This window comes from Strigops habroptila, chromosome 8, assembly GCF_004027225.2.
Source record: "Strigops habroptila isolate Jane chromosome 8, bStrHab1.2.pri, whole genome shotgun sequence".
Taxonomy (NCBI): domain Eukaryota; kingdom Metazoa; phylum Chordata; class Aves; order Psittaciformes; family Psittacidae; genus Strigops; species Strigops habroptila.
In genome coordinates, this window is record NC_044284.2 from 28,321,073 (window position 1) to 28,338,981 (window position 17,909).

The window sequence follows — 17,909 nt, forward strand, 5'->3', positions numbered from 1 at the left end:
ATAAAACTGCCATGGCTTCCCTGATGGCTGCTGTCTCTGCTCATTGCCTTCTTTTATAACCATCACAACTGCAGCTTCCGAGCTCAGCCACTGCATCCAAAAAGTCACATCTAACATTATGCCATCTTTTTTTTCTCAGTTCTTTTTTTGTTAACATCAGTACTCAGCTCCAAAGCTGCTCAATCATTAAGTGCTTTACAACAGATAATTATTCTTTGGAACCGGCCTTTAAGACATCTTGTTTTCACATGAATTCTAGGACCCTAATTCCTGTAAATTCATAGCGTGTTCTAGTAGAGTGCCACTGTTCTTTTACACTTGACAATTACTTTAAGGATTGGTGTAGGCAGGATTAGGTAAAGAGAGATTTTCTAAGGGAATTTGTTTGTCTGGTTTGTTTGGGTTTTTCTTGGGGTTTTTTTGTGGGTTTTTTTTTTTCCTCTGAACACACAAGGACAGGAGCAGGTTTTAGGTGGGCAAAGAAGCTTATGCAGAAGTTGGATAGGGGCCTGTGGAGCTGTTCTCCTTGTGAGTTAAGAGCCCATCCACAGGCCAGGCAATACAGGCACTGCCAAAGAACATCACATGGCAATAGTTTTTTGCATTCCCACAGGAAAAAAATAACCAGCTGGGTGAAAAGGGAGAAAATTGCCATGTACAGGGTCAAGCTTCTCACCAGCACTGAATAGCCCAAGTACTTTGCTAGGCTGATGCCAGCTCACACTAGCGGAAGAGTCGGGCTTATTCATCTTCATTTTTAAGCTTAACGAAATACTAATGGCTGCATAGAAAGCCCTCCAGAGAAATGGCTGCTCCCGCAGGTACCAAACATCTTTGAATCATCTCACCAGCACTACTGTGCTGAGAGCAATGGAGCTGCAATGATTTACGCCACTGATGCCTTAGGTCACGTAATTTATTTGGATGTCTATCTATAGCAACACCATGATTTTGTATGTCTGATCCTCAAACCACACTGTTCTTTTCCTAAATATAAAGTGGCATGGCAAAATTCAACTATATAGAAGGCAGGGTGGTTTATTATTTCTTTAGAACAATAGTGAAAGTAGCCCAGATTCATTATAGATTAAATTCATCCTGCGAGAAAGAGATTGCTACAGAGCATGAGGAGATTAGCAACTTCATCAGTCCTTTACTGGCTTCAGTTTGCCAGCTTCTTTTGTGAATGGCTGCTTCCCTGAGGATATGACATCTAGGCATTTTCTTTAATAAGTAATATCAGAAAAACTTATTTTCCAAAGTCTCCAGATGCTCAGCAAAACAGCATCCTGCTGAGCCCTGTGATACACTGGACTCAAATTTCAGTGCTGCTTGCTGAAAAAAAAAAAAAAAATTAGCCATTTGAGGATGATGTTCCTGTGTGTGCCCCAGAGACACTGTATTCAAGGGGTTAGTTTGACATTAGGCCTGCACGACTTAATTAAAAAATAATAATTTATTTTTCTGCTCCCTTTCCAGTTGTCTTCATTCAGGCAAATATGCTGAAATCACAAAAAACAGGAAAAGGATAACTTTAACTAGAAAATAGAAGATGAATTCAGCATATTTTTTGCATAAAAATATGACATTTGTATGGAAATGACCTATTTTCATGAACAGGCAGCTATATATCACAGAAAGTTTCACTGTAATGTTTATGCAAAAGAGATTGGAAAGCACTTTCCCATAAGGTGCTTATTTCCTCCAGATGAAATAATAAGGCAAAGCATAATCAAGAAGCTTAAAAGAAATATTTCACTCAGTATCATATGTTTCAAGCCACTGGGTATTTGGTTTGATTTCCATGATTATTTCATGTTCATTTGTCTTATGCCTTAATGGAAGCAAAGGACTTGGGGAGAAATAATCCTTTCTCCCCCTTTTCTAATCACATTACAGCTTGCAAATGATGGCAGATTGGCAGCATGACAGACCCATACTGCTCTCATAACCACGAAAGTGTAGGCCCATTCAGTGTTAGAGGCAGAAAGATGTTCCTCTGCAGCGGCACCAGCCTCGAGCATGTTGTGCCTGTCCTTGCATGTGGTCGAGGTGGGACATGAGCCCTGCTGCATGGGAGCCAAAATCATCATGACAAATCCACATTACCGTGACCTACGTTTATTCCAGCACAACACGTGGCAATTCAGCCATCAACAATCATTCAGCAAAGGTGGCTTAGGGGATGCTGACAGAGATCATTGCTTTGCAGCTTCTCCTTTGAAATGCAGCATATTATGGTCTGTTATTGCAGGGGCTGAGCCAGTTCCAGCTGAAGTAAGGGGCAAAACTCAAGAGTAATGATCAGCAGCACAAAAACAAACGCCTCGCCAATTCCTGGCAACTGTGTAAAGATCTTACCAATGGAAAGATGCTATAATCATAGAATACATAACTAGCAGGTTATTTTTAGGCTCACTTTTATTACAAAATTACAATTTTAGTTAATAGTTGCACAACTACAAGATTGTTTTAATGTCAGCGCTTAATGAAACACTCTGATCTGATTCAATCCCACTGAACTCAAGTGCAAAATTCACCCTGATATGAATGGATTTCCAGCTGAGAAAACCTTTAAGTTTACCATGAACTAAGGTACAGCTTTTTCTGATAATGAAGTGAAATTATTTAAAATCAATTATAACATAAAAGACACATCCTGAACTAGACATTCACTGAGCTAAGATTCTTAATTTACAGCCTAACATCCTAACCCTAAATGGAAATCCATACATCACTGAGTCAAAGTAATCTGACTTAAGATAACTTACTTTAGAGCAGGAAATTAATCTCTTTTTTTTTTTTTCTTTCTCTGTTCCATTTGCATCAGCTGAGACAAAACAGCAACCAGAATAATTACTAGTGTGGTTATTTCACTAACAAAACTCTGCAAGATTTCTAAAGCACAAACAGTCAACACCACTCTTCCTTTGCTTTTAAAGCCAGCCCTGAGTAATTTTGGCCACCACTTTATTTCACAAATGTAGAACAGCTGTGGAGCAGCTAATGACTTATTTGGGGTCCTCTGGCATAGTAAAAACCTTCCAGCCTTGTACTCCACCACTAAGCAACGCTCCTTGCTACATAGAAAAGATAACTTATGACATTTGTATCAATATTATATTAATGGAAGCAGCTTTTTGTAGGTTTTTAAAGAAAAGGGCACACCATTGAAATATGATTTCCCATAGTTGCATGACTATCTATATAGAGAAATATAAATTTATATAAATGTATACTTATCTGATAGATACACATATTATACATTATAGACATATACATACATATATACATAGTGTTATATACACATGCACAGATTTGTATATACATATTTATAAATATATATATATACACACAAATGCACACACAGCTTGCTTCTTTTTAGCTAGCTATAGTTATAAATTCTTCCTCCCCCATGGAGCCAAGATGATTTGAGTTGCCTCTGGTGAACTCCCCACGGTTGCCTTCCCATCCTGAATTAAATATAATACTCATTATTCTGCCATTCTGGTTCCTGAGAAACTTGGCAACCTTTCTGAATGACTTGAGATGCAGTAATTTCTCCTGCATTGCCTCGAACCTATTCTAGGAGATGCAACACGCTGCTAAAATTAAGTGTCCAAAATGCTAATATGTCTGAGAAGTGCCTCTGCTGACCTACATTGAGAATGTAGGTCTTAATGTGTCTACTTTTAGCTTCCTAACCAAAATACCCATATTTTTAACAAAAGTTCAAAGCAAGCCATGTACCTGAATCTCCCCAAACTTTCAAAAAATTGACTTCTACACTTCAACATTCTAGCATATACATGTATACACACATACATATGCACACAGTATATATGTATATACTGTACATTCTTAGTATCAGCATTTCCACCGCATACATTAGCTGCCCTGTTCCAGTAGAAGTAAAGAAACAAGAGTCAATTACTACCATTTTGAGTTAACTGCAGCTGATTTTAGGTTGTTGGAAATGGAACATCTCCACTTTATCCTTGATGCATACCTGTTAGAGATCCATCTTATCAGTGTTTTGTGCTCTGAAGGCTTTAACAGACTTTGGCTGGCTTGTAGGGGCTGGCAAAGCACAAGGCATGTAATACCACCACGGCTAACCTCAGGAGGCTGCTTACAAAGCTGAGTTACAGGTAGGCAATCCAGTCGATACATCTTACAGAATGAAGTCTTGAGGTGCAAAACACCACTCTATAGAAAAACCCAACAAAGATAACCATATTTTCAATTGGTCTCCATTTCATGCACATGGTCAATGTGCAAACCAAGGTGTTGCAACTTGTCAGCCAAATGAGTATCTGTGCACGCAGATAGGTAAAAGCAAGGCTGAGAATGCCAACAATTTGGAGGCTGGTTGAGAGCTTGGGCCAAAAGCAGGGAAAATAGTATAGTGTGAGATACTCGTTTAGCTGCTCTAAAAACAAGGGGCTTCAACAAGAATTGCATGTTGTTATTGACTCTCCCTAACCCAGCAAGACACCTGACTTTCAGGTGCCGTTCACATCATTAGCCTTGGCACAGTTCCCACTTGTCACAACTTAACCCATCTCCCAGCGATGCCAATGCTAATCCTTCCATCAGCATCGCTGGCTGTAGTATCATGGCCCCTCATTGCTCACAGGAAGAGCATATATATACATTTATATATATAAATTAGATATATCCACATTCTTGTCTTTGTTAGTTTAAAACCAAAGGGGAAAAATAATCAGATTGAACAACAACTGACTCTTTGCCTTAAATCAGTGCCTTTACTTATTCTCAGAGAGGGCTGCAGAACAAGGAGCCAACAGCTATGACTTCCCTTTCTTTGAAAAAAAAAACCACTAACATAAACTGGATCTAAAAAATAGCTTTACTTGCCATATTTCTTTGCTTGCCAATACTATCCACTTTCCAAAGCAGCCAGGTTTTTGGGTCACTGCAAGAAAACATAACAGAAGTGATGCCACAAGAAACGATGCTCTCTAATTAAGAAGAATGCATTAGCTATATACTTTTTTCAGCAGTGTTTTGATGAAGATTCATCAGCTATGCCCTTGCATGGCAGTTTAACTGCATCAGAGAAACTCTGGATGAGCTTTCTAAAGGACACAGAGACAAACTTTTAAATGGCCAGCATCCACTACCAATGTCCAGCTTTTTTAAAGTTCATTTTTTACCGAAACAGTACAACATGATCTTTCAAAGTGCTCAGAACTCCCCTGCTCCCTGTGCATACACGACAACTACCTCTGGTGGTGCAGTCACCTGAGTACCTGATTGCTCAGGGTGTGAGCTAATGGTGGAACAGATTAGCTGGCTGCATCTGACCCTGCAATCTCACTAATGGGAATTGCCTACATCTTCCTTTGGGTAAGCCTGTCCTGGGCACTCTCAGAAATGAGAAGACACAGCCGAGGGAACACATTTCAATTCTGAGCCTGAGTGGCAATTCCTATGTTCTTTTGAGCACAGCTCTTTCATTCTCCGAAGAAAAGAAAAGAAAGAATTACATTTGAAAGTCCTAATAAAAGCTATGATTTGATGAGAATTTTCACACTGCAATGTTTTCCTCTCTCTGGTCATACTCTGAAAAAAATCAAACCAAACAACCACAGAGCAAAACAAAACAAACCATTAATGACCCTTGATTTGCAAAGCCAAAGCCTCCAAAGTTCAATGACAGACTTTGGTTCAAGGATTATTCAGATAACGAACACTACATATATTCACACATATAATAACTTAGAGACCAAGTAGAAAACCAAAGGTTTATGTAGCTTTCTAGAAAATTCATCTCAGTTTAGGACAGTTACTGTTGTGGTAGACTGTCTTCATTTTAAACAAGTATGGTCTGAAAAAATATTAACAAATACATTCCTACAGTTCTTTAAACGTCAACCAGCTACTGTCTCTCCAGAAAAGCAAAGTAAAGCTGATGAAAGCAAGAAAGAAAACCCAAGCATTTTCCTATAATTAGTGCGCTAATATCACTTTAACATTTCAGGAAAGCCTTTAACTTCAGGTGAGATGATCCCTGCAGGATAGACTTCCACACCTTTCTTCTCCTTTTTTGTTTGTTTGTTTTTGTTTCAGTTACTGTTACAGGAACCCCCACCAGCAATGGTGCCAGGTCCTGCAATCAACAGAAGGGATTGCAAGGCAGAAGCAGCAGCATGCCTCAGGTCTATGCCAGTCCAATAGAAATTTATCACAATTCAGGAACTCCTGCTTAAAATTATTTAAGCCCTACTGCAAAATCTCATCGCTACAGAGAACCTCTCCTCCTGGCACAGTGCTTCAACAACATGCCAAATTGCCATGCTACATGCCATGGACAGGAATATTCCTCCACAGTTAGAGGTATTTGTTTGAATTCCCAAATACAGAGAGATCTGACCCATGGCTAACCTAAAATATTTCTTCAGAATTCATAGAATATACAGGATATCCTTGAGAGATTTAGAAAATTCCAGTAGAAAAATAAAGATGTTAGAAAAAGTAAATGGACATTAAAGATTCAGTATATGACATACGACTGAGTTATAAATATTTTGTATTTGTAAGGGCACTGTGCTACGCCCTCTATTCTTATCTATTCTTATTTACTATTCTTTTTAAGGCACCCAACATCTTAGTATTGCATATACATACATCTTCAGAATGTCTAAAAATAACCCCCCACTTTAGATAAACATCTTTAATGTTCAAAAATATAAAGACTGATGCAACATCCACTCTACAGAGACTAAGACCGTGGGACAGGGAATTCCTATAGCAATGCCAGTGGCTTCGTTCCTTTGAGCCTTCTCCCATCATTTTTCCACAAAAACGAACCATCTGACACTGCTCTGAAAACCACACAATATCAATCAATTTAACAGAGAAAATGCCCCCACAGGGGAGTGTTTCCAAATACTTTCATGGTGAAAAAGGTAACCTTCAAGTAATACTTTTATCGGTAACCTCTCCAGCTGTTCCAACAAACTGAACAGAAATGAAAATAGAAGTTAACAATTTTGAAAGTGGGAAACTATAAGGATTAAGCAAAGGAAACCGAAAAAAACCCAAACCAAAACAACAAAACCCCACAGTTGTCAGTGTCTCAATATTCTTGCTTTTAAAGAAAAAGATAATACTAATAAAGTATTTCCAAATAAGTTGCAACTGTTACATTAATAATCTTGTTGGTTAGTTGATTACCTATATATTAGGTACCACTCTGGTACCAATTTCCACATTTTTTGAATCTGCTGAGATGCACTCATACTTGTCTTTGTCCGAATGCTCTTACTTTAAAATAAAAAAGCCCTAAAGAATGTCTGGTTTATTTGTGAACGAGGTCAATCGGAAAAATTACTGAATTGATAGGAAAAACACTTTCCCTACACTGTTACCCATTTTACTCTGAAAAAGTAATGTGGAGTACTTGTCTCAAAAAATACCTAAATCCACGTAATACATGTTGTAATTTTCAGAGATCGGACTTTGCTCTTCGCTCAAGCCTGTTGACTAAAACTGAACAGTAATGTAGCATTTCACCATTGGCTTCAAGGGAGCATAAATTAGGCCTCCAGTCCATACCCACACGGGTTGTTCCAAACACCTTCCACTTCTTCCACTTGCTCGAACAGGCTTCAAATTGGGGCAGAGCTACACTTGCCCAAATAAACAAGAATTTTTCCAAGAATTGGGAAAAAAAAGATGTGTTTCCACTCACATCAGCATTACAAAGAATTCAAAAATAGTATATTTTTTGTACAAAGAGCTGTTAATATGAAGAAGTTGTGAAACTATGTATTGGGTGAATGTACTGCAATTTCTCCCATGGAAAAAATTGCATGGTACCGTAAACCCCATACATAAACTCACTGTGAAACTCAGCTTTGAGGAAGTCAGATTTAGAATCAGGTGTTGGAAAACTCATAAAATAGGAATATGCAGTGCGCAGCAGTCTGAGTTCTGAGCGTACATAAATCCACGTTGTAAAAGCAAATGCCTCTGGAAGAAGTGCAATGCTGGAATGAATTCACACCTAAGTGGCTGGAGCATTGCCAGAGGTCATACTCTTTGGATGAGTAATGTAGTTAAGCAATGAACTTCCAAACTTCCAGCCAAATTCTACACACTTTTTTCACGTGAACATTTCTGTTACACCTAAAGCCGATTCATCGTGTCTTATTCATGTGACCAGTTTGCGTGAAGTAGGTGCTTGAACAAAGTCGCATAACATTCATGAATTACTGCTTGCACATATTAGTGCTTCAGAAACATAGAGCACTGCAGGTTTTCTAGACACCTGTAGGTCCTGTTGCTGTAAAGTTGTACAGCAGAGAACACAAGTTGAACATAGCTGCACGTTTCTAGCTTAAAATGAAATCAGTTGCAGTGACATGCTCAAAAGTGATTTTGCCTGGAAAGGTCTCTGACAAAATCTTGAGCTACCACAGCTCAACTCATGTCCACTGAATCTCGTAATACATGATCTGTCTGTAATATTCACCTAACTAGAGCAGTATAGGTCCTGGCTTGCTGCAACAGACATTCAGAAATGGATCACTTTCCAGAAGTCAGATAATTATTCACAGCATAAAATTTAGCATCTTTCTCTCACTATTGATAGAGTCAAGAGATCCATGAAGCAATTTTCAAGCCTCAAACAAATCTTTTAACCCAGGTAGAATGTGATGGTGACATCAATGACAATATCCAGGCAATAAAAAAGAGCACTGATATTTGAGCACTGTTACTATTCTTTCTATTGCCCTGTGTGCAATTGTTATCAGCAATGACTGGGACTTACCTGGCCTTTTTTTCTTTTCCGCCTACAAGAAGAATTTTAATATAGTCAATGAGTGAATAAAACAGACATATATAATGAAAGATTTACTGCCAGGTTCTGAGCACTGCCACAAGCTGAACTGCTGAAGCCGATGATGTTGTGCAACAATGAAATAAGCTAAAAAAATAATTATTTATTTAAAATAGTATCCCATAAAACAGCTGTAATGTCAATGCAGATCATTTGACTTTATTTGATTCCTTCCCAATATCATTAATGCTACCAGTAATACTGCTGATAATCATAGAATTATCATTAATACTCCCTGTTAATTAGGAGTAACTCAGGTTGAAGCATGTAACGAGTCACACTTGTCACAAATCAGACATGATGGGTTGATCCACTTTTGTTTCCTGCAGTGGAAAGTAATGCTACTACCCACTCAGCCTCAGCTCAACACAATGAAATAGCAAAATGGAAGTCATAAAAACACACATTAGATATCACAATTAAATATAGTCAACTCTTCCAGAACGAATCATCCTCAAATGATTTCAGTACACAAGGAAAAGGAAGTTTCCTACACAAGGAAAGAAAAAAAACTCAACATAAGCCAAAAATTATCTCTTTTAATACAAAATTCCATTCTCATAAAACAAACTTATTTCCACTGAATAAATAGGTTTCCCCACCATTCACAGGTGAGATTACTACTTATAGTTATCTTGAAATTCTCTTTCCCTTCTGCATTTTAACTAATATATAAACATTATCTGCAACTGGCTTTACTATATTTGGATACAAGTATGAACACTTGGGGGTTGGATGACATTGCTGGATGTATACAGCATCACTCTCACTACGGGTTGTACTTTAACCTGATTTATACAGCTCCACACATTACTTGCATGTAGTCTTATCAATGTAATTATGCTTATCATAAGAAGGATCTGGTCTTTGCACTTTGAGGTTTATTACTTTCAACATGTGCATGTTCTTCTACTATCCATTAAAAAAAAAAAAAAAAAAGGAAAGAAACCAACAAAAACCCAAATGACCAAACCCCAAAGGATTAGAGCTGAAGGCAATGCTAATAAAACACGATTAACTCAATAGAGGAATATGGGAAATTCAAAAGCATAATACTTTAACTAATATTATGGAGCTGATGCTCGATTTTCAGACTTTTGGAGCTGTCCCTCCATCTCAAAGCACAACAGCTACCAGCAAGGCTCAGGAAATCACTTCTGTCACACCCAGATGCCTCTTCAAGACAGACTGATAAAAAAAAACAACCAGTCAGCAGTAAGCATACTCGCTGAAGCTATAGATAGCTACACTTGGGGTGAAAACAAGTTTGCATGGGTTGATCTCCATTAAAACGCATTGTGCTGGGGGAAATCAAGTTGTTCCCAAGAGGAGGGGGGACAGCTGGGGTGAGATGACACTACGCTGTGTGCTACAGCAGCCTCTGCCCCCTCCACAAAGGCGGCAGATCCTCAGTCCCCAGCAGCAGCCAGAGCAAACGCCCCAGCAAGCAACATCTTTTGAACGCAGTGGGGAAAAAATGACCGCAATTCACCTGGATAAATTACCGTTGCCGCTGTTCCGTTAAGACAGATGATATTTATAGATACATATTTCTGTATAAAAATCTGTTTTTGAATGTCTTTAGGGCGGTGCCTCGGCGACGCCGGCGCCAGGTTAAGGGCACTCCCCTTCGCGGCGCCGCCTGTCCCGCTATAAGGCGCCCCGTGGGGTACATTCAGCGGGGCGGCCGGGGCCGGGGCCGGGGCCGGGGCCGGGGCCGGGGCCGGGGCCGGGGCCGGGGCCGGCGCCGGGGCCGGGGCCGGGGCCGGGGCCGGGGCCGGGGCCGGGGCCGGGGCCGGGGCCGGGGCCGGGGCCGGGGCCGGCGCCGGCTGAGCTGGGCTGGGCTGGGCTGGGAACCGGGCTGGGAACCGGGAGCCGGGTCTGGGAGCCGGAGCCGGAGCCGGACCCGGACCCTCCGGACCTACCCGTGCTCCCGCCCAGCCGCGCGGACGCCAGCGCTGGAGCTGCGGCGCCACCTGGCGGCTGCGCGGAGATGCTCTCCACCGCCAGCCCGGCCCGGGGCCAAGATCTCAACGTGGCCAAGATACCAAACGTGACCTTCCCGGGAAGGGATATCCAATCGTCTTTGGTCTCGCTCCAGTTCCAGCGGCGAGCAAACGGCCGCGGGGAGCAGGGCCAGGCGACTGAAGCCGGTGGGACCCTTTTCCCGATCGCGTCATCCTTTCCCAAAATTAAACTACGCTTCAATCTCCCGCCCTGTCCAACGGCTAACGCTGCACGGGCTGTGACCCGAGAAACATCAATGTTTAGAACCACAAATGTGTTTCAAACCAGAGAATGCCCCCTCAGCTACCAGCACGCCGAAGAACCAGCGCTCCTGAAAGACACGCCACTCACGGACGCGGTCCTAATTTTACTGCCAATTTTTAAATGACACGGGACAGGCCATAAGTACTGCAGAAGGTGGGAATAGGGATTGCAAATCATTATTTAAAAGTCTCGGGTGGTATCTTGGCAAGAGAAGCTGTACAAGGTTTTTCTCTGTTAACATCACAGTGCATTGAACTGTTATTAATAAAATAACTCTCAAGGTTAAGGTGGGGGAGGAAATCTCAGTCAGGGGAAGTTGAAGTTTCAGTTCAAGCTTTGTATCCCTATACATATATATATATATGGAGGTATATATATATATGACTTTTCAAAACATTTTATTAGGAAAGCTATATCAGACGCATCACTGTACAATGATTAAACATTACCTTTACAATTTATATTCACTTGAAATTACAGAATAAATATATGCACATTGTTGTACCTCTGTGTGTGTGTGTGCGTGCGTGTGCATGTGTGTATGAGAAAAACATTAAAAGTGCTTCCTACAAAGCTGTTAGTGACAGGTGCCAAGATTTTTCTTTTTTTTAATTTCTTTCTTATTCTTTTTCTGTATATTTGCGTGTTGCTTTTATTAGGAAAGTGCGGATGTCCTCCAAAAAAACCATGGCGTCATGATGAAGTGTCACTCAGCATCCCCGAGATGTGTGCGCCACGTGCTCCCCTCCTTCGGGCTGCTCGGCCCCGGAGGTACCCCGCCAGCCCTCGGGGTTCCCCTCCGCGGCTCCGGGGACCCGCTCCCGCGGTGCGCTGCGCGACGGGGCCGGGCTGGCGGCGGGGGTGCGGGTGGGTGTGCGTGCGAGGGAGGGAGAGAGACAAGAGTGACATTCGGGCAAGACCCTCCCATCCCTTCCTTCTTGCAGTTTCCAGGCATGCAGCAAACTGCGCTCGTTTGCTTCTTTGCATTTTTTTTTTTTTTTTAATAAATATACAGAATCTGTGCCACAATGGGCTAGAAGCAAGCAAGCCAGAAAATGCCATCTTCCCTCGCCCTCCTCTCCAAGGGAAAATATAAAGGAAGTTTACTTGCAAAGGAAAAAAAGCAAACAAAAAAAGACCCCCAAAGAAACCCAAACCACCAAACCAACCAAAAAAATTGCCAACAAACAAGCCCCATCCCCTCCCAAGAAACCCCAAAACAAATCCCAAACAATCAAAAACCAACAAAACCAAAACCCCACAAAAATAAATAAAGACACACACATAGAATTTACTTAATCAGGATCAATACAAAGATCCCCGATAATAATAAAAATAATAATAATAATATACCTTAGACATGGCACAGTCAAAGTCTCAGTTTCAGTATAAAAAATAATGATTGATTAACATCTGCTGGCAACAGTCTGCGAAGGCACTTCATCGATTAATGATCTGAGAACGGCCCGTCCCCGCAGAGCGCACATCTGGCGGGGAAGAGCACACAGCTGTATCCTCGACTCGCCTGCGGCGGTGCCGGGGCGGGTGGCGGTCAGAACCGGTACGTGGTCTTCTCCAGGACTTCGAGGTAATCCGGCTTGGTTTGGAGTTTGGCCCTTAACTCGAGGTATTCGCTTGTGGAAGTTTGGTGGTCTGGGAAGCCCTTGCCGGCCGCGAAGAGGAGGGTTTCTTTGAGCCTGGCGTCCTGCTGGAGGTCTGGGTATTGCATGCCAGGGGGGTGGACGTGCAATTCCTTCAGCTTGGGCACGGTGCCGTACAGGCAGTCCACGAAGCCCACGGCGAGGGGCGGCGGGCGGTCGCGGTCCCGCGGGGCGCCTCCTCCCGCCGCCGCCGCCGCTCCGAGCCCGCCGCCGCCCGCCGCCAGCCCGCCGCCCGCGGGGTGCTGGGGGTGCACAGAAACGATGGTGTTGAGCTGCGAGCTGGAGACGGCCAGGCTCCACTCCTGCTCCTTCTCCAGCAAGGTGCGGTAATTGGTGCCCGGCTCCTGCGCGGCGGCGGTAAAGCGCTCCCCGCCGCCCCGCAGCAGCTCTGCTGCCTCCCCGCCACCGCCGCCCGCCACCTCCTCCTCCTCCTCCCGCGGCTTGTAGATGGGGTTGTTGCACATCTGGGTCACCGGGTGTGGGATGTAGTCGTAAACGTGGCCCGCCGGGGGCGCCTTCTCCGGGGAACGCTCCCTGCCCCCCCCGCTGCCGCCGCCGCCACCACCGCCGCCCTCGTCGAAGAGCCGCGGGCAGCGCAGCGGCACACCGCCCAGGTCTGCCGCCTCCGGCCGGGGGCCGCGGAACGGCAGCTTCCGCCGGCGGCGGCGCAGCACGAAGGCGAAGAGCCCGGCGGCCACCAGCACGGCGGAGAAGAAGAGAACAAGGAGGCTGAGGATGAGGACGGAGAGCGGGACAGCGGCGGCGGCCGGCGGCAGCTCATAGGCGGCGGCGCCGGTGGCGGCGGGCGGCGGCGGGGCTGCGGGGGGCGAGACGGCGGCAGGGCGGAGAGCGGCCGGGCAGAGCGCGGCCAGCTCCAGGGAGCGCAGGTCGCGGCGGGCCAGGGCCTCGGGGCTGGCGCACAGCACCTCGCCCACCACGCTGACGGAGCTGAGCGCCTCCAGCCACTGCTTCAGCGGCACCAGCTCGCAGGTGCAGTCCCAGGGGTTGAGCTTCAGGTCGATCTGGACGATGGCGTGGAGGTGCTCCAGCACCCCGGCCACCGGCAGCGCCAAGAAGTGGTTGTTGCGCAGGTTGAGGCGTGCCAGGGAAGTGCCAGCGAAGGTGTCAGTGGGCAGGGTGCGGAGCAGGTTATCGTTGAGGAAGAGGAGCTTCAGGTTGGGCATGAGGCTGAAGGCTGCCGGCTGGATTTCCCTGATCAGGTTGTACTCGAAGTACAGGTAATGCAAACTCTGCAGGCCCCGGAACATGCCCGGGGTGAGCCGCTCGATGTCATTGCCATTCAGGTACAGGCTCTTGAGATTCGGCAGGTTGATAAAAGCCCCATCCTGCACGTAGGAGATCCGGTTGTTCCCCAGGTGCAAGAGATCCAAGGAAGAAAAATTCCAGAAATCAGAGCGGTAGATTTTCTGGATCAAATTCCCGCTCAGGTACAGCTTCTTGGCGTTCAAGGGCCTGGGCAGGAGCTCGGAGATGTTGTGAAACCCTCGCTCCTTGCAGTTGACTGTCAGGCCCAGGTCATTGATGTGCAAACTGCAAGAGCAGCCAGTCGGGCAGATGATGGGGATGGGGGGCCGGGTCTGGTAGGCAGCCACTGGCGGCTGGTTTGGCCCAGGGTATAGGCCGCGGGATGTCGGGGGAGGCCGGGGCGCCCTGGGCTGCTTGGTGGGTTTGGGCTGCTTGTTGGATGTTTTGTACTCAACAGAGGAAGCAGTGAAATGGAAGGAGGACAGCATGGAGGAAGGCTTCGTAGGCCACGCATTCTCCTTGCTGGACGACAGCTGAGGGATGCCTAGGCTGGCTTCCACCTCGGAGTCAGACAGCATGGGACAGAGCTTACTTCTTTTGATTTCCCGCAGGTCCTTACCATGGAAGTGGAAGGGGGTCTCACAGGTGATGTCCCCCACCAGAGCGGTATAGGGGATGCGCTCCAGCCAGCTCTTCAGCTGCACGATCTCGCACGTACAGTTCCACGGGTTCTCCTCCAGCTGGATCTCCATCAGGGTCCTGCCAATGTGGTCCAACATCCCACGGTATGAAAGGACTTTTAGCCGGTTCCCACGCAAGTCCAAGTGGGTTAAGGACACAGACTTAAATAAGTTGGTGGGAAGCATGGGGATAAGATTGTCATTTAGGATGAGGACCCTCAATTTACTTAGATTTCGAAATGCCCCACTTTCAATCCGTTTAATGACATTATAATCTGCCTGCAGATATTCCAGACTTTCCAAACCCAGGAAAGTGTCATTTCTGAAAATGTCCAATTTGTTTTCATGCAAATACAACCTCTTCAGAACTCGGAGCCCATTAAAAGCCCCCGTCTGAATGTCCTGCAGTGCATTGTTCCCAAGGTTAATAGACACAGCATTGTTCAAGTGAAGAAAACTGTTGGTGTACAATTTCCTCATGGAATTCCTCTGCAAATAAAGTTTAAAAGGTCTCGACCACGACTGTGTTATCTGACTAATATTTATAAATCCTTTGTTGTCGCAATGTATATGGAAAAGGCTCTCCTTCACTTCACAGTAACATGGATCAAAGCAGGGCTCATCGAGTTCCTCCGAGTCCTCTATCAAGGGAATTGGTGTAGTCCATGCTAGAGCAATTGTGCTTAGAAGAACTATCCACAACATCCTTCCTTTATGAAGTGTTTCTGCTGTGGAAGGTTTCATCATTTGTTGATGTTTGCAAAACTGCAATGGGAAGAAAAATGCAGATTTCAGTATTTTTGTCCTGCCCCACTCTTTTTCCTGAGCCCCTACCTGCTAGACTTGTGTTAGGGTCCTGGAAAGTTCAGCAATTTTTGAGCAGATGTTCACAACCAACTCTAAGGCTGTCAGATGGGTGAGCTTTGCCCTGATTTATACTTAAGAGATGTTAGAAGGTTTAATCACGCGATATCAGCCACCCTTATCCCCCCCCCTTTGGTAAATGCCACCTATAAAGAGGACAGCACATGTAGACCCACACAGCGACATTGAGCACACAAGCTGAACGTGTTGCATCTTTACATGTTTTACATCGTAGGACCAGGGATTAGGACTACGTATATTTGATACTCATTCGCAATTTTAGCTTTGTAGCCATCACAGTCTGCATCGACTATGGGGGGGAAATACCAGTGGGTAGATTTCTCCAGTGTCGCACCACATCTTTCATACATGCAAACTCCCAAAGTTATTGAATCTCAATCCTCAAATCTCTCTCCCTCCCGACTCAATATATTCCATAATGTAAGTTCAAAGGAATGTGCAAGATTTGCTGATGTCCCCAGCAAAACGGTTCCCTTCATAAATCCCCACAGTATCATCTTTAAAATAGTAAATGGTTAACAACCCTGATTTAAAAGAAAATCTTCCCCTTTCAGATGCGCCGATGAATTAATGCAACTGGTATATTATCAGATAAATACATACCACATATTAGTCATTTTAGCTGATTAAAGCGTTTAAAGATGATTAATCTTTCTAAAGTACATGCCCATGCGATCAGCAGATCTAAAGGGAAGTGACAGCTAAAGAGGCACCTAGGATTGAAATGCTCAGCCTGCCTTGGATTAGGGTATTCTGCCCAGGACCAAGCAAGAGACCCGGTTAAAAAGCTGAAAGTGGAAGAAAAAAATACCTCGACGCTTACCAGCTGATAAATTGTCTAGCCTACTATATACATTTACGAATGAAGACACCATTCTTCTCCAATCAGATGAAAATAATACTGTACTAATGAGATGCAGCTCCATCAACATATGGTTTCACCCTTCCTTTCATCAGATGTTTTAAATGTATGGGCACAGAGAAATGCTAAGGACGGTAATAATAACGGCAGTGGTGCAGCCTTCCTTGGATCTCTGGAATGCCTATTAGAATTATTCAGAGCAATCGTTGCTGTTAGTCTTAATCTTTCAATAGAAAAGGTCCTTTTTGCCTTCCTCGTGCAAGAACTAGAAAAATTTGCCCCCCCATCCACAAACTTAAAAGCAGAAAGATACATTTAGGGAAGAGAAATGACAGAGAAACAGAAATCCTTAGGATCAACTTGTAAAGGAAACCCTCCCCTGTGGGAAAGAAGAGATGGTTGAAAGCATGAAAAAAGAAATACCTCTCTGCAATTAAAACCAGCGTCTAATTGGGAAGAAGAGAGAGAGATGAGAGCTATGTTGCAGTATAAGTCTTTCTGTCTCCTTTGCAAGCTATTAGCTACTTAAGTTCTTTCTCTTCTGCAAGGGCTATAATAAAAAAAAATATAATAAAAAATTAAGAGGATTATTACATCTTCTTTTTGGAAAAGGGGGTGTCTTTGACCCTAGGCGGAAACAAAAGGATCCAGAAAGGTTGTACTTACCGGTTTGCAGGAGAGATTTTAGCACATCGTTAGGGAAAAAAAAAAAAAAAAAGAGTGGAAGGGGGAAAAAAAAGCTCGAGTTTAAAGATTGCTGATTTCTCTCTGTCTCTCCCTTTCTGTGTCTCTCTCCCTCTCTCTACTCCCGCTGAAGCTGAGGCAAAAGGAAAAAAAAAAAGGGGGAAAAAAAAAAAGAAGAAGCAAGCCTGAAACGTGCTGGGAATGCAATGAGCCCCTCAATGATCTTCTTTAGGATGCAGAGCTGCTGTTTGGCACACTCAATGGAGGAGGGAGGACGGGGGCTGCTGCAGGCTCCGCCGCCGCCTTCCCCGGGCCCCAGCAGCGCGGAGCGGGCGGGCTGGGGCGCGGCGGAGGACCACGGGCTGCTCGCCTCCTCCGCGGGTGCGGGTGCGTGTGCTTGTGTGTGTGCCTGCGTGTATGTGTGCGGTGCTGTTGTTGCCCTGGATCAGGCTTTTCCACGTCATGAAAATGAGCTTCAAGAAGGGGAACGAATGAAGGGGGCGCGCTTGGCATCAGGTCGGGGGCGCGCATTTGGGAAGCCCTGACTATACATTCCCCCCCCCCGCCTTTTTTTTTTTTTTTTTTTTTTTTTTTAAGGGGGAAGGAGGGGGCTGGTTGTCGGAGGGGAGGGGAAGTGGGAAACGAGCAGATGGGGAAGGAAAAAATACAAGAAGAATCAGAAAGGAAAAAGCCGCCGGGATGGGTCACAATTTACACACTCCCCCCTT

The 17,909-nt window shown here is 44.5% G+C and overlaps 2 protein-coding genes across 4 annotated transcripts in view; one reads left to right on the plus strand and one right to left on the minus strand.

Moving 5' to 3' along the window:
• Positions 1-2,412: 2,412 nt before the first annotated feature.
• On the minus strand, positions 2,413-17,732 carry SLITRK3 (SLIT and NTRK like family member 3). Of its 3 annotated transcripts, XR_003992802.1 has the most exons (4): positions 17,164-17,732; positions 12,497-15,515; positions 4,882-4,939; positions 2,413-4,209 (listed from the first exon to the last, which is right to left on the minus strand). XR_003992802.1 is itself a non-coding variant. In XM_030495701.1 (2 exons), the coding sequence occupies exon 2, from the start codon at positions 15,495-15,497 to the stop codon at positions 12,696-12,698; it is 2,802 nt and encodes a 933-aa protein (XP_030351561.1). In that variant the 5' UTR covers positions 15,498-15,515; positions 17,164-17,732; the 3' UTR covers positions 12,130-12,695. The 3 variants fall into 3 exon arrangements, 1 of the variants encoding a protein (XP_030351561.1); XR_003992801.1 differs by having other exon boundaries at positions 2,413-4,939; XM_030495701.1 differs by lacking the exons at positions 2,413-4,209; positions 4,882-4,939 and having other exon boundaries at positions 12,130-15,515.
• LOC115612200 (translation initiation factor IF-2-like) overlaps positions 17,442-17,909 on the plus strand; it is a 66,947-nt gene continuing 66,479 nt past the window's right edge. Inside the window, exon 1 of the mRNA XM_030496210.1 lies at positions 17,442-17,690. Within this exon, the coding sequence (XP_030352070.1) occupies positions 17,442-17,690 (249 nt within the window). The remainder of the gene's footprint in view (positions 17,691-17,909) is intronic.

Coding starts and splice junctions, on each gene's coding strand:
- SLITRK3 (XM_030495701.1), bottom strand. CDS start 15,497: ATGATGAAACCTTCCACAGCAGAAACACTTCATAAAGGAAGGATGTTG.